Genomic DNA, 21954 nt, shown 5'->3' with positions numbered 1-21954 from the left:
TTATCTCAGCTGGTGTTTTTTTATTTCATGATGAAAAAAATTGTTGTGAGACTAGAAAATTACTAGATCTAGATATTTTTCACGCTATAATTGTTTAATCCCCTAGACAAATTCTGTGTCCGTATAGTAAATCAAATCCATCTTGTATTCAAGGGAGGCCCATCAAAAGTTTTTGCCCAACACTTATAAGTGGCAGTGACACGTTTATATCTGCCAAAGGTTTTAATTCATCATAATTTTTGTGACTGATATTCATTTTAGAAATTCAGTTGGATGAGAAAGTTACAGTTCCTAAGGATTTTCCAACGTGATTCCCTTTTAATTTGTTTAAATGCGGAATATACAGGTTACTATTCTATGGAATACAATTACTGCTTATTACTGAGAGGTGTCGGGACTAAGCTTATTACGGTGGTACTTTTTACCGCCGACCAAATGCTTTTTACCGCCGACCGTCGTGTAATTACGGCCGACCAAATACTTTTTACCGCCGACCAAATACTTTTTACCGCCGACCGCATTGTAATGACTTTCGACCGTAATATAATTACCGCCGACAAGTTCGACTGTCGACCATATATATATATAATAAAATCTATATTTTTATCAAACTCTGTGTATTGAACCAAATCTATTTATTTGTCACTAATAATTTAATTAATTTTATATAGTCGGCGGTAACAAGGAATCATTAAGCATTTGGTCGGCGGTAAAAAGGACCACCCCCTTATCTAGTCATTAATCTACTCCAAACAATTTGCAGAGGTCGTTAAACCCAGAACTGGTTCCATACACTTGGTAATCTCCTTGTTCTTGTGACAATATTATTCACTATCTGATTAAAACACAGATTTTATTTCGTGTCGTTTATTATAGTGAAAATTTCGTTTTACTACACTAGGATCTGGAAGAGTTGTTATATAACCAACATTTTCGTTGATGTGAGGGATAAGCCAATGAATGGGTCTGTAGTGTTGCAGGGAGTTCTTGGCGTTCAATGCACGGAACTGTGGGTATCCTACTAAAAACGTAAGACTGGCTTGTGAAATGAAATGAAATGAAATGAAATGGGGTTTAACGTCCTACTGTTATGCTCCTAAGACTGGCTTGTAAACTGTTTTTCTTTGATTGCTTTGTAGAAACAATCCATGTGCCAATGAAATCATCAAGGGTAGATAATTTGAATCTGTGAATACCCCATGGATGGACCCATGGGTAAGTGGAATAGAGCGGAACGATACCACTGGAGATACAGACAATGGGTCGGTTCTGGATTCATAAAGTACACTCAGACTTGTTAAACTGATATTTCCACAAAAGAGAATTCAAAACATAAAAATATTTTTATAGTACATTTATTAAATTATTTAAACGTATGTATGGATGTAAGAAAGGAAGAAATAGTACTTTATAGAATTTAGAAACAGTTTATTTTAGAGATATATAATATTTTACAATATTAATAGACAGGATAGGAGAGTGAATCACAAACTTGGAACAAGCAGTGCAAGTAATAGAATACAGGAAAACATGGCATCAATAGGATTAACGCAAATCTTGATATTATACTAATCTCGGTTAACAAACATGGGATATCAATTAGTATAGTGATAACCGATAGGAGTTACGCACCCATATTGATGAAGTATACGATATTAACTTTTTACGAGATACAAGTCGAACTACAAAGCGTTTATCATCAGTCTTCGAGTGATCATTTCTTTATTCAATTTAGCTAAAAATCGAATTAAATTGAGTGATCATTTCTTTATTCAATTTAGCCAAAAATCGAATTAAATTGAGTGATCATTTCTTTATTCAATTTAGCCAAAAATCGAATTGAATTGAGATATTTTTCTAACATTACATTGAAGACAAACTCCATCATTTTGAGCAATATATATTTGTTAGACTTGATAAACAGGACTTAGACAATGAGATTTTCTAAACATCGATTAGACATGACTTTTAACTACATCTATCGTTACCACATTCACGGCAAGGCGTATATATTTATACATATTAGAAATCTAAATTTAAAAAAAAAAATATTTAAATTAAATTAATTAATTAATCTCCTGTCATATAAGCATATCATATCATATATACACAGTGAATCAGATACGTGAAGTTTACAATATTCTATGTAAAATTTTCATCAGTTGTTAGTTTAAAAAACAAGTCAAATAATTTCTAAACATTTACAGGATATAGTCTCTAATTATAAACTTTGTTTATACAATTAATATAGCTCCACTAATTAATGTACAATTTAGGAGATCGGTCTAGTAATCTTTTTTAAAAAATCCATTTTTATATTTTCTTGCAAATGAGTGTCTTATTAATTTCTAAGCAATCTTTATTTCATCTTGGAAGAATTGTAAAAAAAAAATTGAATTAAACTCATTTTTTTCATGCGAACTTAATCATTTAATATGATGATAAATGCACCGAATATAAAAAAAGGGTGTTAACTCTAGGAATAGTAATAATACATGGCATCGAACTAAATATTGCATTGATATTACGTAAAGCTAATATTAACTGAACTGAATTGAATAATAATTATATCACAAATAGTCTCACCCTACACAGCCATAAATTTAAAATAAGAAAATCAACTTCCTATGAAGTCAGTTCCGTTCTGTCCCTGTTTAACAGGAACACATCTAATCAAGTCCAAACTTTTATATTTATAAAAGAACTAAAAGGACCACAAACAAAATCGAAGAATTTTGAGAAAAAAAACCCAAAACAATATGTAAGAGTATATTCTTCAGTCACTGAGATCAGAAACAAAAAACAATTCTCAACCACTATGGAAGTTCTAATTTAAGATTTTAATAACGAAATAACTAAACTGCAACCGAAATCTTAAAACACACTGAATGAATAATGAGGATGCAGCAAAATGCAATACATATACATACGAATTACAGATGATGTTTAATACATAATACTCAATTTAATAGTTAAAAAGCATCAAATCTTATAAATTCAAATTAAATGTCCAGACATTTTATAACATTTTTTTTTTCTCATCAACTACCGGCCACACAACACTTTAACTTTTTTTCCAACAATTTCAAAGTTTATTTTTTTGCCTCTATCGTTAAATAATTAATATTCAAAGCTTTCTTTCATATCCAGTCTCATCAATACAACCATATTCAAGTTTCGTTTAGGTGGGAGATTCGCTGATATACCAAACTATGCGATAAAATAAAAAAAACTTTCCTTTTTTTTTTATCAAATAAAGGTGGCAATAAGGCAAACAGCAAATTAGTCCTATTTATTATATATATATATTTTTTTTTTGTATAAAGTTTTATTGAAGACTGTTGTGCTGACGATACATGAAGCATTGTGTGACATCTCGAGTTTTACGTTTTCTAGAACTTGTTTTTCCACTTCTCACTGAGTCTTTGCTTTCTTCTTCAAAAAGGGTACCTTAGCCTGAACTCTGAAATACACAAATAATTACAGGATTTAAATTTTCTCAGACAATATGGTGCCAAATCTATTTGTTAAGGCCAGCTAAATTTTTGTCAAGGTCGTTGAGATGTAAATGAGGTTAGGGCACGTGATTGTTGGTGAGATTGTGGGTTAGGGTAAGCATTAGAGCTAGGGTTAGGGTTGGGATTAGTGCTAGCCCTGTTTACATCTCGTAACTTGGCCTTATCATTTAGCACTAACCCCAAAATGGCGTTGATTGTACTGAAGGGACAATACGCTAATATTACGCAAATATGTATATTTCTAAAGCCACTGATCAATGAGGGATTTTGAATCATTTCAGGGAAACATATTGAATAATTTTATTTCAATAATCTGCATGCACGTATGGGTCTTTATTTCATTAATTTACTTGTGCATAGGGGTGTTTAGCAGTGGGGATGAAACCGGAGGACCCTTAGAAAGAGCGCGCTCTTAAGACAATTCGTCCCTGGGGACGAATTGTCCGGGAATGAGTTGTCAGGAGACAAGTTGTCCACGGCTGAATTGTCCCGTATCCATTAGAAAGACCATAAAGTTGACCCGACGATGCCACTCCTGGTCATGCCACGACACCATGATAGACCTTATGATCTAAAGTGCATGTGTGTTAAACCACTTGACCACTATAATATAAAGGTGTACTTACTGTGACAAGACTTTATTAATCTCTGTGGTAGCCAAACCCACGTAATTATCAATCTGAACCTGTAATAAACATAGAGAAATAATTACAGTTAGCTCCCCTTGACAGACAGTAAGAGAGAGATAGAGAGAGAGAGAGAGAGAGGGGGGGGTAACCTCCACTCACACAAACCAGGTCATTTCAGGACTAACATCAATCTGTTTCACAGAGAATTACGAGTCTCGTATAATATCTCTGTCATAGATGACTGCCTTAACACGTGCTGTCACAGCATGCGGTGTGAATCATTGGCTGAATGGCGCGTGCATTGTTTACATAAGACAGAACTGCTTCGAAGAGAATGCTGCATTTTAGTCATTTTAATACCCATTTACACTAAATCGGAAATAATTTTTACCTACAAATACGTCAAACACCTTTATTTTTCCAATATATACAAAAAAATGTTTTAGAATTTAATTTGTCGCAGGAAAAAAGTTAATATTTCTAGCTCATTAAGCCGCATCAATGTCATCCTTATCAGTGATTGTCGCGGCCAAGCAAATATTCACTGCGGATCAGTGTGGACTAACATATGATTCAATTTTATTTCAATAATTTGCTTTAGTATAGGGACCTTTAGCAGTGGGAGGAAACAGGAGGACCCAGAGAAAACCCATGAAGTTGAACAGGCGACCCTACTCCTTATCATGTACAACCGGGGAATCGAAACCATGCCACTTGACTCAATGACAGACCTTATGATCAAAAATCCTTAAGTACATTGACAGCCGACATTGGGGCCTCCCCGTTAGTGAGTGAACCTCTTACTGACCCACCCATCACAACGTCCATATCTTAAATAAATCAGACTTATATCTATAACAAGTAAATATTTATGTAGTAGATAGCAACAATTTCCAGGCTGTTATTGAAAACAAAAATCCGAAGGACATAGTACAAATATCAACCATGGAAATAAAATTAGAAATCTATGAGTGGTGAGTAGCCGTCTCAGATTTCACTCATGAAGCGACTAGTTTCGTTCATTTCGAACTCATCAGGCTAAAATGAAATTGTGCGAATGTTCCCTTTATATAGTCGTCGGGACCAGAGCACAAAAAGGATCTCAGATGGACCCGCGCAGTGCTGTATCACCGGAGCAACTGCTTCCGTTTAATGGTGAACAGAGAGGCTAAAGAATTGCCGTTATAAAACGCTTATTTGCATAGACTCTAAGGCTACCAACCCATTTGACTGTGTCGTTTAAAATAATATAAACAAGTGGGAATTATTTAGATAACCGGACTGGGTTGATGAATTGTGTGATATGTACTAAGTTTTTCTAGTATTAGAATAGATAGCATAATTTGGAACTCACAAGACATGCATGTTTAGTCTACAATCAAACTTGCTATTTGGCAATTGTAATGTCGTGTTATATTATCATGACGTGATAAAAATACCTAGTTGTCTTCACTTAGTTTTGGAATTGTCATTTTGGAATTACACATCGACACAAACTACAAAGATTATGGTCAAGTAATCTAGCACTGTTTAAATTGTGCACGTGAAATTCAAATCATGTTGTTATTGGAGGTTAAATTTACCTCAAGAACAATCCCGTAATGACTTTACAGAAGGTTGATACGCGGAACAAACAACTGAGAACATCAAGAAACGTCTAATGGCTTTAAAGAAGGTTGATTAGTTCCCTTAAACAGTTGCTATAGAAGATATAAATTCTTACCTTGTGTTTCTCATAGATCTTAGGTAAAGTGAAAACTGCTTCAACAGCTGAAAAATAAAACACAATTTGTACAAAATATATTACAAATCCTAATCACATATCGTAAAAGTTACTTAAGTTGAGTTTCTGAAAGATACACTTACTACCATAGCCATTTATATGTATTGTTTAATGATCGAGAGCGAGACATTAAAGTAGTCAAGTCTCTAACTCAATAACATCAAAAATCTTCCGACATTGAAAACACGAATTATTTGTCAATTTATATCAACATTGATGTTGTGATCTTACAGGGAAAAGATGGGCTTCTGATATCCAATATTCAAGACAAATTAAATATTGTACCATAATGTGTTTCAGTGCCATTTGGAACAAGGGACTCAAAGAATGCAGCTAGACATATTCCACAAGTCATGTCAAATGGTGACGCTATATTCTTATCTGGAGAGCATGCGCAATAAATATCATCGGTGTAGACCGGAATAACCAGACGCTAAAGATTGCCATTCAATTAAGACTTATGGCGTATTTCGCAGAACATAACTGATTAGAAATTGCAGTAAAAACAGAAACGGTTGAATGTAAATCAGTTTATATACATTCACATTACATTATTATATGCGTTGCGACCCATTTGTGTCTATTTCCAGGTCCCAAATATTAGCGATTTAGCTCCTTTAAGTAATATATTGTAACAAACAAGAGGGCCGTGAGGCCCGAGTGTTTTTACAATATATTTTGCAATGTCTTAAGCTTGAGACCATTAAACAACTTAAAATACAGACACTTGCACATGCTTTGCAATGAAATATGTTACTCTGGTTCAAAATTTTAACTAGTCACACTTGGCACGTATGATTATTTGAAATAATGGTACGCCAACATCAAAGGATGACGTCACATTTGTTTTTGAAGTGTAAATATTGTTAGGAAGGATGTGGGGGGCTGAAAAGTAGAACTCGTGGACTGACTAAACATGTTTCACCAGAAAAAGAGTGAAATGGGGTTTAATGTCCACTCGACATAAACTAGGTCAATTCGAGACCTATATATGGTTTAATTTTATTTCAATAATTCGCTTGCGCATAGGGGTCTTTTAGCAGTAGAAGGGAACCGGAGGACCCGGAGAAAACCCATGAGGTTGGACAGGAGTTTAACTTCCTACTTTTCTACCCCGACTGGGCTAATGAGACGGGCATACGCCATACAGTCTGCCACGAAGGAAATTTTGCCCGGACAGCCGAACTATGGCCTATTATATCGAATCCCAACTGCCAAGGGATCATTTACGTGCAGGCACAATGTGTACACGGGACCTCGGTTTTTCGTCCCATCTGAATGACTAGACAGTTGAAATGAAAAGGGGTTACGCGTCCTACTATTCTGCCCTGACTGGGTTAATGAAGCCAGAGAGATAAAATGGGATTTAGCGTCCTACTGCCCTGACTGGGTTAATGAAGCCAGAGAAATGAAAGGGGGTTTAGCGTCCTACTGCACTGACTGGGTTAATGAAGCCAGAGAGATGAAAGGGGGTTTAGTGTCCTACTGCCCTGACTGGGTTAATGAAGCCAGAGAGATGAAAGGGGGTTTAGCATCCTACTGCCCTGACTGGGTTAATGAAGGTAATTGTTATGTTAATATTCTTACCTAGAATAATTAATGTCATGCCATTAAACCATGATCCAATATATGTCAACAACCACAGAAGTATTCCAAACTATAATAGAGAAAAAACAGTCAATCATTAAACATACATTATACAAGAGCTTCATCTACCTATCAGGTCTTTCTTTAGGCCTGAAATATTATCTAAATTATTAATAATACATTAAACATACATTATGCAAGAGCAAAATCTGATTATTGCAAGTCTTAATTTAGGCTTCAGATGTTATAGAAATTATAAATTAGATCTTTATTTAAACAACAAGCCCAAAATCAACTCTGTAGACCCACGGATGGCTCGGCTACAGCTCGGATTTAAATAGAATTTCACTTATCAATTAATTGAAATATGGCGCATCCTGATGAGAATACGTCAGTTAGATCGGGGCTAAATGATAGAGGGTACTTAGCGAGGCCGCTGTAGAGCGTTTCCGCATGCCATTGAAAACTTTACTTGATAATCGAGATATGTAGGTGGAGTTAATGTCTGTCAATCAAACGATCGGCAAAGGTGAAGGCACATTTCACTACCATTTATAGTCAAATATTACAACGATGATAACTATGTTCAGAATAAAGTAATTTGACTGAAATTTTCAATATATTCTTCTTTCATCATCTTCTTTTGAACTGTTATAGCAAGAATGGCCAATTCTCTATAAAAACCTCCCATAATGTATCTTTAATTAACTTATCCAGGCCATAATCAACTCTCGATGTCATCACCAGCCTGTGATATTTACTGGATTTGGATCCGATCTGCTGCTCAATGCTCAATGGATATTCGAGACTATGGGTTTTTTTTTTATCGTACCGACTTTAGTAATGATGATCGAGGCTAGGTCGAAAATTCAATCGCTAAGTTCTCGGTTCAGAGTGGATCAATTCAACTGAAATTTTCAGCAAATTCCCTTTACATTATCTAGTTTTTAACTATTATAGTGAGAATGCCAGCTCTTTATCTAATCTCCCATAATGTATGTTTAAAATAATATGTTCCATATAATAGAGAGGTTTCACAACTTTACACTAACATTTAGATGGTTAAACGTCAACAGTTTTTATGACGTATGAAGTTTCATCAAAACTGGATAAGAATTGTGACCTGTAGAATGTACACAAACAAATTGTGGACGGACAGGGGCAACAATATACGTCCACATGAAAATGTGGGTTGTATAAAAATTGAATCTGCAGCATAATTGATTTTTAACGTACCTTGATGCTGTCGACTAAATCTTCAATAAGAAACAATCGTCTAACTTCCTTGGCTGTACAGTTCACATGACGTAAGACATTTTCTACAGCAGGCTTCACCTTATCTTCTGGTAGTTCCAAATCTGCCTCTAGATATTGTCTGTAATATATAAAATTTTATTTAAGTTAGTAATGCAATTCATTTAATTAATCTTATAGATTCATTAATTACTTCTTGTTGGTGTCCCTATGTTTGTCTTAGTTTCATAAATATGCCTGTAGATATTGTCTGTAATTTAAGTTAGTAATGCAATTCATTTAATTGATCTTATAGATTCATTAATCTGTTGTTGTTGGTGTCCCTATGTTTGTCTTAATTTCAAAAATCTTTGTTTCGTTTCACATTGAACATGTACATGTACCTTGGTTTTTTCTTCAATCCCTAATCCTAAATGCTTGTCCTTAGCAGGCCTTCTGTCCTGCTAGGACCTACAAAAAAGGATGTGGGGGTGGGGTGGGGAGAGAGAATCGGGCTTGAAAATCTTGAACTTTCTCAACTAACATGAGAGAATCGATCCCGTGCCTCCTTGTTAATGAGCTTGCACACTATTCACTGAGCAAGATTTGATGGTCAATAAATGACACAATCTGTATATCTGATATTTTTTTTAATTTATCTATTTATCCTGCTGGCTGGTTTATTCCACGATCTTTATAGACGACACAAGCTATATCTCTGAGATCTATTTATTCTGCTGGCTGGTTTATTCCACGATCTTTATACATTGTTATATATTGACGTTTATTTGTATAAACGTGAGTTTAGGTCAACCAGACATGGTATATATTCGTACCGTGGAGGGATGGTAAATATTCAAGTATGTATGGTAAAAATCAATGGACTGTCTACCAGAATGATCTAAGAATCAGTCAGCTTGCTCTCTCAGTACAAAACAAACCAATTAATGGCATAATAAAATACAAGGTTGTGTAGTTGTGATCTAGTCTACCTACAGGGCTGTAGATATAGACTCTATCTACAGGGCTGTTTGTTATATATAATATAATACAAGGCTGTGTAGTTGTGATCTAGACTCTATCTACAGGGCTGTTTGTTATAGATATAATACAAGGCTGTGTAGTTGTGATATAGACTCTATCTACAGGGCTGTATATAACAGTTTTATCTTAAATCAACAACATAAATACATGTAGTTAATATTGAAATAATGTGCAACAACCTTGTTTTAATGGCAAGAACTATACAAATATATAGAAATAAAATCGAAGTGTGTAATTGTATGTTCACTCATCACACTTTATCGCCTCGATCAACCCCCTATATACATGTAGAATGTATGTGGTATCAAAATAACAAGCATGACCCTGTGAATGTTTTAGGCCACTGATCTTTACACACAACCAAATTATTGAAATAAAATTGTATCGTATGTTAGTCCCAATGAAATGAAATGAAATGGGTTTGATGTCCTACTGTTCTGCTCCTATACTGGGCTAATGAAGACGGGCATACGCCATACAGTGTGCTATGAGGGAAATTTTGCCCGGACAAAGGGACTACGGCATACTCTTACATGTATATCGAATTCCAGCTGTCAAGGGATCTTTTAGGTGCACGCCAACGTGTACATGGGACCTCGGTTTTGCATCCCATCCGAACGACTAGACAGCTGTCCTTGTCAGGCCCTCCGTCCTGCATCACTGACAAGGGGGAACCACGCCGGAAAATCTGGATGAACTTTCTCGGTCAATGCAGGTGTCTAACACGCAACCACCAGGCTAGCGAGCCAGCGTCTTACCCACTTAGCCACCTATTATTGTATTATCGGTCAGATATTATGTGTGAGCTTCAACTATTTATGTCATATAATTATCAATAATAGATCATTTATTATTCAACAAGTATACTGCCGTAATTGCCAATGTCTTACTCTTTATCTTATCGTGTGTCTGTGAACCTAAATTAGTTTATCACATCACACCAATTACATTTCACCAGTTTTGCATTTACATGTGTGCTATGGATGGAAATTCTGTCTAGGCTGCGGCTACGATGCAGAAAAGCATATCATTTCCATTTTATAATTTTATTGATTAGTAATTATTAGAGAGAGAAGTCAATTCGGGACCAACACATGGTTTAATTTTATTTCAATAATTCGCTTGCGTGTAGGGGTCTTATTAGCAGTGGGAGGAAATTGGAGAACCCAGAGAAAACCCACGAGGTTGGACAGGCGACTCTACTCCTTGTCACGTACAGCTGACTCAATGATAGGCCTTATGATACAGCGTGCACAATAGCACATGCTAACCATTCGGCCATCTCCCCCTCTTAAATCAAACACTGATTGATCCACACGTGGGCGGGCCTAACGAGACCAGTTACGTGGGCGGGCATAACGAGACCAGTTACGTAGGCGGGCATAACGAGAACAGTTCCGCGGTCGGGCATAAAGAGACTAATTCTACAATCTACTTACTTAAAAGGATGACCTTCACCGCTCTTTTGCACTGCGCCCATAATGTTTTTGTAGACTCTGAAACTGAGCGTGACTGTGAGAACTGCTAGTGACAGGTAGGCCACCACACTTAATACGGAGAAGAAGGCAAGAGAAAGAAGTAAGAACATCATACTGCCAAATACGACACTAGTCTTAAGAACATCTCGCCAATAGATCAGGTCCAAAACTGAAAATAAATTAAATACAACATTAAATATGGAATATCAATTACAAGGGAAGACAACATTGGTTGTTTATTAAAGAGACATCAGTCAAGAGCTAAATCTGCCTATTGCAGGTCTTTCTTTAGGCCTTAAATTTGAAATGTTATATAGATTATTAATTAGACCATTATAAGACCATAATCAACTCTCGATGCCATCTTGTATGTCCAATTTTAAGTAGATTAGAACGATTCAACCATTTAATGATTTAATTCAGAAATGGAGAAGCATGGCTAAGCCTAGAATAACCAGTCCTGTGGTAACGATAACAATCAATGCACACTCCACGTCAAAACTAGTGTTATCTTAAAAATACTACTGGCACCTGGTCAAAAAAAAAATGTATTGGGGGACCTGATGATCTCCCAACACTAAAATTTGTGAAATTTTTTCCTGAAATGAAATGGCAAACGTCTTACTAGGCTACTGAAGACGGAGATGTGCCATGCCGTGTGATATAAGGGACTAGACATACGGGTGTCCTTGTCCGGTCATTTGTCCTACACCCCTGACAAAAGGCGCTGGGTATTAGTACAGAGATCTATCATACAATTATGCATAAAAAGAAGCCCGGATTTCATATTGCCACCATGCACTGATACTCAATACCAACTCAGGGCTGTCTTTTTACATGATTAAACTACAGTATTTACTAGGTTCCCTGTGATATATAAATATCATACTGTATTTACTAGGTTCCCTGTGATATATAAATATCATAATTACTAGGTTCCCCTGGTGGTATATAAATATCATATTTACTAGGTCCCCTGTTGTATATAAATATCATATTTACTAGGTTCCCCTGTTGTATATAAATATCATATTTACTAGGTTCCCTGTGATATATAAATATCATATTTACTAGGTTCCCTGTGATATATAAATATCATATTTACTAGGTTCCCTGTGATATATAAATATCATATTTACTAGGTTCCCTGTGATATATAAATATCATATTTACTAGGTTTCCCTGGTGGTATATAAATATCATATTTACTAGGTTCCCCTGTGATATATAAATATCACAGACTAGGTTTCCCTGTGATATATAGATATCATATTTACTAGGTTCCCCTGTTGTATATAAATATCATATTTACTAGGTTACCCTGTGATATATAAATAACATATTTACTAGGTTTCCCTGTGATATATAAATATCATATTTACTAGGGTCCCCTGGTGGTAGAGAGAGAGAGAAATGGGGTTTAACGTCCACTCGACACAAACTAGGTCATTTTGGGACTAACATATGGTTTTTTATTTTTATTTCAATAATTCATTTGCGCATAGGGGTCTTTAGCAGTGGGAGGAAACCGGAGGACCCGGAGAAAACCCACAAGTTGGACAGGCGAAACTACTCCTTGTCACGTAAAACCAGGGATTCGAAACCACGCCAGTCGACTCAATGACAGACTTTATGATACAGCGCGCGCACGCTAACCATTCAGCCATCCAACCCCCCTCCCCTGGTGGTATATAGATATTATATTTACTAGGGTCTTTACTGGGTTCCCCTGTGATATATAAATAACATATTTACTAGGTTCCCCTATGGTATATAAATATCATATTTAACTCATTGTGTCTAGCGTAAATTGAATATACACTAACAGTAATAATATAAGCCTATAGCGTTAGTTGTTTTATGATAAATATAATGAATATATGAATATTATACCCTGAGTAAAATGATGATGAATATAATGAATACATGAATATTATCCTGTAACTAATAATGGTAGATAAAGGCCATTACTGAAATTAATAACCCAAATCTCAATCATTCAAATGATCTTAATTTAGGGTAGTAGGGCCGAATAGAAAATTTTTCCTGTGGTAGATAAATGAAACACAAGGATATAAAAAATATCACCAGAATTCCAATATTTTTCAATATTTATTTTAACACCTACCACATTGGAACAGGCTAGGGGGGCCCACCGGTTCCTCCGGGGCAGCGGGGGTAGTCCTATCAGCCTTCTTCCTGTTTTCCATATCTTCACGTGTCTATCAGTTCAGTAAGTTGTGGAAGAGAGATAAGGTGTACTGCAGGTAAAACTGGGACAACCTGTGGTGACGTATACTATATATAGATTGTACAGGTAAATCTTGTTACTATAGTAAACGACGACAGGTAGAGAGAGTATTTACAGAACAGATGGATTTACACCACGTTTTTCCCTCCACAATTCAAATACTGGCCACTTTATTTATACAATTAGGTCAGCCAAATAAAAGTTTTACTCTCCAGTTATTCATGAGTTATTACAGTATCTATTTTCGGCTTTATATATCAGTATTTCCCATTCATACTATAAATATTGAAGACATTTAAAGGGACTATCCCAATTAGAACAGAGTAAAAGTCTGAGTATGTATGAAATTTAAGCGTCAAAATATAGGGGAATGGTGTATGGACCTTATCTCAAAATTTCAGCTCAAAACTGCTTATCTGGATACGTAACCCTTTTAAGATTTTGGGTCAATTTTTTCATTGGGTGACCTGATAATTGATCCCCGTTCCTTTAGATGTCTTCACAGTAAATGACCCATCTGCTGTACTTGATAGCGAAAGGTAAATTTCACCTACACATTATTTTTATAAAACAAAAGTCTGGTTTTATCCAGACACCGCATAATACAGCTTGGGACACCGCGCTCCATTTCCAGATGAAGACTGACAGGTTTAAGTTGTTTGAAAACATATTACATATATTGAGTTAGTTGCTCAGCCCTAAGGTAGAGGATTTTAAGCGATTTTAACACAAAATTAAGCAGTTTTATTCTCCAATAATATCAGGACTGGCCCATTAAAGTAAGTTTTATTAAAGTAATCTACATGTATATGGGAGACCATAAAACACCGAAAATGAAACATAAAGTCAATTTTTTGTTTAAAATGTTGATTTTGTGCATGAAATGTTGACATAAGAATGTAGAAACAAGAATCATTAGTTTAGAATGTTGCATTCATGTCTAAAATATTCAAACTTGAATGTAGAAATAAGAATCATGAATATTGTCCCATTTGGTCTTCCATAAATCTATGCTTTTATTACCGTTTTATGAACTACGCCTTTGATAAACAGTAAAGACAATGGACTCGCGATCAGAATGGGTTTGATTCTGGGCATGGTCCAAAAGAAATATCATTAAAGCCAGCACGGACTCCAGAATCGATGGAAAAACTGCTATCTAGGCAAAATTCTCCTGCCTTTCTTTTTCTCAAAATGACCAAAGTATTGTGTAAAGACAAACAACATTTTTTTCCTGACATATTTGATTTATAGTGAATATTTTTCCGATTAAAAAACCAGAAACAGATTGATATTACTTATAAATACTATAAAACGTCTAGTGATAAATCATTTTCATTAATTCCATGTTACAATTTTTTTTCGTTTCAGATAAAAGAGTTTTGTCATAATTCATCATACATAACTTACAGATACAACCATAACATGTACATGACATTTTAATACTCAGTTATTTTGTAAATCATGATGACCTAACAGTAGGCCAAACCAGTTTAATTTTAAGTTATTCATGGTCTTGATAGATAGAGAGAGAGAAACAAACACAAACTAGGTCATTTCGGGACTAACATATGGTTTAATTTTATTTCAATAATTCGCTTGCGCGTAGAGGTCTTTAGCAGTAGGAGGAAACCGGAGGACCCCGAGAAAACCCACAAGGCTGGACAGGCGACCCTACTCCTTGTCACGAACAACCGGGGGATTCGAAACCACGACAGTTGACTCAATGACAAGCCTTATGATACAGCATGCACGTGCTAACCATTCGGCCACCCAACCCCCCGTCTTGATAGGTAAATAGCCACTCAAAACAACATGAAAGATGTTTTATTTAAAATTTCAAAACTCACAAATTAAAAAAAGGCTTTTGAACAGCACAACCAAGTACTTTTGGATTTTAAATAAGATTTTGACTCAAAGAAATAAAGTGGGGTTGGATGGCTGAATGGTTAGCGTGTGCGCGCTGTATCATAAGGTCTGTCATTGAGTCATCTGGCATGGTTTCGATTTCCTGGTTGTATGTGACAAGGAGAAGGGTCGCCAATCCAACCTCGTGGGTTTTCTCTGGGCCAGCTCAATTTTTCGTCATAAATATGAGATGTAAACAGGGCTAGTGCCAATTCCAACCCTAACCCTGGAACTAACCCCAACGCTTCCCCTAACCCTAACCTACAATCTCGCATACAATCACGTGCCCTAACCTTATTTACATCTCAGCGACCTTGAAAAAAAATTGAGCTGGCCTTAACAAATAGATTTAGCCATCTGTCTGTCTCTCAGTAACAAATCCAGTGAGACAAGTACTGTCGTCACTGTCAGTAACCATTGAAAACATGTTTTATCAGTTAATGTGATCAAACTGGTGAGAAGACAGGTAAAAACATGGTACACGATGGTAACATATGTTCTAACACTAAAGTGTTAACATCTAACACACAGTACATCTAGGTGTTATAGTCGGCTTGAATTAGTGTTATTAAACGGACATTGATATCAACTGTTGCCAAGTACCTTATTAGTTCTATAGTACCTCTATATTAATTACACCACAGAGAGAGAGAAATGGGGTTTAACGTCCACTCGACACAAACTAGGTCATTTCGGGACTAACATATGGTTTAATTTTATTTACATAATTCGCTTGCGCGTAGAGGTCTTTAGCAGTGGGAGGAAACAGGAGGACCCGGAGAAAACCCCGAGGTTGGACAGGCGACCCTACTCCTTGTCACGTACAACCGGGGATTCAAAACCACGCCAGTAGACTCAATGACAGACTTTATGATACAGCGCACGCACGCTAACCATTCAGCCATCCAACCCCGCAATTACACCACAGTATGAAATGAAATGGGGTTTATATAACATCCAGTCTGATTAAAATACACATCTATATTTCGTTTATTTTTTTTATACTTTCTATGGCATCTACTACATGAAGATCTAACCAGTTGTAGTGGAAGGTTGCATCAGAGGTCATACAAGCATCTTTTGACCCTATGACATCAGACATTTGATTAACCAATCAGAGTTTATGTTTCTAGTGGGTTACCCACTTTAAGTTTTAATATTCTCTATGAATAAACCAGCGGATGCCAGGCAGGATACGCCCACATTTTCGAGAGATGGATAGAAAACAAGCTAAAACGAAAGTGATTTTTCCTACAATCAAGGGCCATAATTCAGGAAATTACAATTCGATATGCGCAAATATCGAAAGGAACCGAGATCTTTGGGTTATAAACTTACATTTCAAGTTTCAACAAAATCGGATAAAAATTGTGACCTCTATAGGGTCCACAACCTTGATATACCATATTTTTACGCTATTTGAGAACGAATGGCGGCCATTTTGTCTGTCAGTTTTGGGCCGATTTTCACGAAATTCGAACTCAACCGTCCTTAGGGTTTAACAGTGATATAATAATACGTTTTTTTAAATCGGATAAAAAGTATGACCTCTATAGGGTCCACAAGCCAAAAAATGTGTTTTTACGTACAATCAGTGGCCAGAATTCAGGAAGTTACGGTCCGATATGCACGAATATCGAAAGGAACCGAGATCTTTGGGTTATAAACTTACATTTCAAGTTTCAACAAAATCGGATAAAAATTGTGACCTCTACAGTGTTCACAAGCCAAAAACGTGATTTTCGTACAATCAGGGGCCATAATCCATGAAGTTACGGTCCGATAGATGCCAATATCGAAAGGAACCGAGATCTTAGGGTGATAAACCTATATTTCAAGTTTCATTGAAATCGGAAAAAATTGTGACCTGTAGACTGTTCACAAACAATTGTGGACGGACGGACGGACAGGGGCGACGACAATATACGTCCACATGAAAATGTGGGCGTATAAAAAGTAAAAGTAGGATATTTACCCATTTAACATATTAAAAGAATCAGGTATTATATCAACCTCTGACATCATACCATGTGCTACCCCTGAAATACAAGCAAAATAATAAAACAGTATTAGAGCTGCTAGTTATATGAAGCTATTGAAATTTTAATAAGCATAAGCAAAATACAAATTCGTAATGTTTTATGAGTCAAAGGCATGTTCGGGGTTCATTAAACATACATTATGCAAGAGCTAAAACTGCCTATTGCAGGTCTTTCTTTGTGCCTGAAATGTTATATAAACTATTAATTAGACATTTATTAACATGAAAACACCTTAATCAACTCTCGTTGTCATCTTATGTGTCAGATTTTCTCTGGATTTGAATCCAATTTGCTGCTCAATGCTCATTGATGATTTAATCCAAAAATGGATAATCGAGACTATGTTTTTTATCGTAAAAACTTTAGTTAGTCATTTTCGGACTAACACATGGTTCAATTTTATTTCAATAATCCGTTTGAGCATAGGGGTTTTTAGCAGTGGAAGAAAACCGGAGGACCTGGAGAAAACCCATGAGGTTGGATAAATGACCCTAATCCTTGTCACATACAAGCGGGGAATGGAATCATGACACTTGACTCAATGACACACCTTATGATAGAACGCACACACATTAACCATTTGGCCCCCCAAACCCCCGCTAAATAAAATAAAGAAGTTCTTACGTTTAATATCTTCTAACATAACTTTATCATTTTCTACATCTCGTCTGTTGGCTTTGGGAGATTTTGCATTTGTTAACCTGGCTGGACCTCGAACTTTACCACCTCCAAGGTTTCTTGCCCCACTTGACACGACTCTGAAAATAAACATTCTCCAATAAATTTTGGTAATAATATATACATTTATACCCCTCACTGGTACAGGTTAATATGCATGCTCAAAATGCTGGAGAAGGCTAGATCGGAGACGGTCCTGCGCATTTTATGACGTCATATGTGGATTATGGATAGCATATCATAGTGTATGGAGAGAGAGAGAGAGAGAGAGAGAGAGAGAGAGAGAGAGAGAGAGAGAGAGAGAGAGACGGTTTAACATCCACTTGACACATATTAGATCATTTTAGACAAACATATGGTTCAATTATTTATTTCAATAATTCACTTGCGGGTATGGGTCTTTAGCAGTGGGAGGAAATCGGAGAAAACTCCTGAGATTGGACAGGGGACCCTACTTGTCACATATAAGCGGGGAATTGAAACCACGCCACTTGACTTTTGACAGACCTTCTGATCCAACGTGCATGCATTAACCATTCGGCCAACCACCCACACACAGTGTATGGTGTATGCCTGCCTTCAGTAACCAAGTCAGTGCAAGTATGACATTAAAGGGTCAATCCCGATAATATTTTGGAGAATAAAACTGCTTAATTTTGTGTTAAAATCCCTTAAAATCCTCTACCTTAGGGCTGAGCAACTAACTCAATATATGTGATACGTTTTCAAACAACTTAAACCCGTCAATCTTCATCTGGAAATGGAAACCAGTGTCCCAAGCTGTATTATATGGTGTCTGGATAAAACCAGGCTTTTATTTTATAAAAAATAATGTGTAGGTGAAATTTACCTTTCGTTATCAAGTACAGCACATGGGTCATTCATAGACCTCTAAAGGAATGGTAATCGATTATCAGGTCACCCAACGAAAAAATTTACTCGAAATCTTAAAAGGGTTATGTGTCCAGATAAGCAGTTTTGACGTTCACGTCCAAACGACTCAATATTCTGAGCTGAAATTTTGAGACAAGGTCAATACACCAATCCTCTATATTTTGGCGATTAAATTTCATACATACTCTGACTTTTATGTTTGAGACTCAGTTCAAATCGGGATAGTCCCTTTAAATTCATGTCATTTCAGTACCTACCTATCAAGTCTATTTTTATCATGATGACCCTTGTTCTTTCTTCTCTTGTCTTTATTATCTGGGTGCAGACTAAAAACAAATTCACCAACATAATAAAAATGTTAGAAATATAAAACTTGAAAAAAAATTATATTTTTCTTTGTGATTTAACCCTTCATATAAATAATTATTATTTCAAACAATAATGTACTATTTTCTTTTTCTTTGTAATTTAATTCTTCATTTTATTTATAATTTTAAACAATGTAGGCCTACTTCTAATTTTTTTTTCAAATAATTTCTTCTAAATAGGGGAGATATTGTTCCATTTACCACTGCCCCCATGTAACTAGACCTAGAGAATAAATTTGAACAGAATACACAACTAACCTGACGAACTCTAAAGTATTTGTTTCTTCTTTCCAGACCCATTTACCCAATGTCGGTTGTAAATTCTAAATAAACGACAAAATTTTATAAGAAGCATTAGCAGACATGATCGAGCTTGCTGTTGTAATATTCTCAGATTGGTCTAATACTCATACACATGTCATACAGTAATGCCACCTTTCATGGAAGAGTTCCCTCCCCTTTGTTCTTTATTGGAGTTTTTGGGAGTTATCTCCCATATGTGGAATATTTGGTACTTGGAGAGGTTGAATAAAACATGGTCTATCTCACATGTGGTTTTTAGATTCAATAAATACATTTTAATCCATGCCATCCATTCATGGTGAACCAGAGAACTACCCCCACAGAGCAATAAATCCCTCACATCTGTCTGTACATCAATAACTCATATTTCTTCATGTTTTTAAATCAACTCTTTTCACCACCAATAGAGAGAGAATGATACAATTTTATTTTAATAATTTGCTTGCACCATTGGGGTCTTTAGAAAGAATCTGAAGGAAACTGGACAACCCAGAGAAAACCTGCAAGGTTTGGCAGGTGACCCTACTCATACAAGCTTGGGATATAAACCAATGACAGACCTTATGATCCAAAGCACACACAGACTACATAGCATGTTCAAAGAATCTTTTAATTTCAACTTCACAATTATATCAGGTGATTAATGATTTCAAATGTGATGACTGAATAAAACAAAAACACCTTTCAACTTGAAACTTATGGTTATAGAACTTTGGTTACAAGGTCTAATTCCAATATGCCAAGTTGTTACTTTTTTTTTCTTAAACTGTGAGCCAATAATAAGACAAGTCCACGACGAACATATTCGGTCCTAACTCATAGTGTGGTCCATAGCTTCAAATATTTAAGTTAATAGAAACTGCACCTACCTGTCAACCTGTTGCATCTATAATTACATTTATGCGAAAGAGCAAAATTCAGTGACTCACACGTGTATTCAGAGGCCGCAGCAAACATTCGCCCAAAATAGGCATTCACGTGACAATAGACAATAGTAATTAGCTAACCTATCTACAAGATGACACATTAAAATTTTAATGTGACCAAGGCGGTTAACTCATTTTGTCACTATGAGCGAATATCCTTTATCATTTTTTGAACGATTCAAAACATATTTCCAAATGATTAGACTTAGATTCTATATCCTCAAAATAAAATCAAATGTGGTCAGACTTCGATTGTTGATGAATGATGTTTTTTTATGTTAAGTCTTCTTTTCATAAATGTTAAAAAAAAAAGCCCTTAATATTGTCTGTCATATCTTTCTGCCCATTGACGTCCTATCATAATCATCTTGGAAAGCACCCTGTGACCCTGGGAGGATGGATGGTAGCAGCCTACTGATTGGTAATAAAGATGTTATTCAAAGTATGTAAGTTTGTAACTATTTTATGATTAACAAAATGGTGAATCAAGATGAGGAATAGAAATCATCTTTTGCAGCAATAGAACATGAATATTTCTGTAGAAGACAGGGTCAGGGGAATTATAATAAATAATAATAGTACCGGTACTAAATAGAATTGGTAGATTTTGAAGAAATGTAAACAAATAACAATATTAACAATCCTAAACAAATCTATCAAATTCAAATATAGCAATTATTGAGATTAATTCGACAGATAATGATAAAAGAGACCTAGTTTGTGTCGAGTGGACGTTAAACCCCATTTCTCTCTCTCTCTCAAAGTATGTAAGTTTGTAACTATTTTATGATTAACAAAATGGTGAATCAAGATGAGGAATAGAAATCATCTCTTGCAGCAATGGAACATGAATATTTCTGTAGAAGACAGGGTCAGGGGAATTATAATAATAATAATAGTACCGGTACTAAATAGAATTGGTAGATTTTGAAGAAATGTAAACAAATAACAATATTAACAATCCTAAACAAATCTATCAAATTTAAATATAGCAATTATTGAGATTAATTCGACAGATAATGATAAAAGAGACAATTGATCTTCACAAAATCTCATTGATAAAAACTTACCGTATCGGTTGTTGTTGCTAGTTTAGACATTTTTTCTATAAAACGTTGTTAGAAAAAATTATTTAGAATTTTCGTCAGCCATCTTAGCATTTACCATGGAAACACCAGGGAGGTAACTCAAAATTACATAACTAGAGTTACTTCCCTTATACCATAAAATTATCTCAGCTGGTGTTTTTTTATTTCATGATGAAAAAAATTGTTGCGAGACTAGAAAATTACTAGATCTAGATATTTTTCAC

At 35.5% G+C, this 21954-nt stretch overlaps 1 protein-coding gene across 2 annotated transcripts; it reads right to left on the bottom strand.

The window, feature by feature from the left end:
• Window positions 1-1339: 1339 nt before the first annotated feature.
• On the bottom strand, window positions 1340-21810 carry LOC130013013 (reticulon-1-A-like). Of its 2 annotated transcripts, XM_056101365.1 has the most exons (11): window positions 21713-21810; window positions 19672-19736; window positions 19303-19371; window positions 18098-18231; window positions 17407-17470; window positions 11234-11441; window positions 8754-8892; window positions 7518-7587; window positions 5871-5917; window positions 4145-4203; window positions 1340-3463 (listed from the first exon to the last, which is right to left on the bottom strand). In XM_056101365.1, the coding sequence occupies exons 5-11, from the start codon at window positions 17408-17410 to the stop codon at window positions 3415-3417; spliced, it is 576 nt and encodes a 191-aa protein (XP_055957340.1). In that variant the 5' UTR covers window positions 17411-17470; window positions 18098-18231; window positions 19303-19371; window positions 19672-19736; window positions 21713-21810; the 3' UTR covers window positions 1340-3414. The 2 variants fall into 2 exon arrangements, with proteins under 2 accessions (XP_055957340.1, XP_055957339.1); XM_056101364.1 differs by lacking the exons at window positions 17407-17470; window positions 18098-18231; window positions 19303-19371; window positions 19672-19736; window positions 21713-21810 and adding an exon at window positions 13401-13497.
• Window positions 21811-21954: the final 144 nt, after the last annotated feature.

This window comes from Patella vulgata, chromosome 5 (assembly GCF_932274485.2).
Source record: "Patella vulgata chromosome 5, xgPatVulg1.2, whole genome shotgun sequence".
Taxonomy (NCBI): domain Eukaryota; kingdom Metazoa; phylum Mollusca; class Gastropoda; family Patellidae; genus Patella; species Patella vulgata.
Note: the sequence above shows the minus strand (reverse complement) of the source record. Positions and strands in the feature narration are given on the sequence as shown.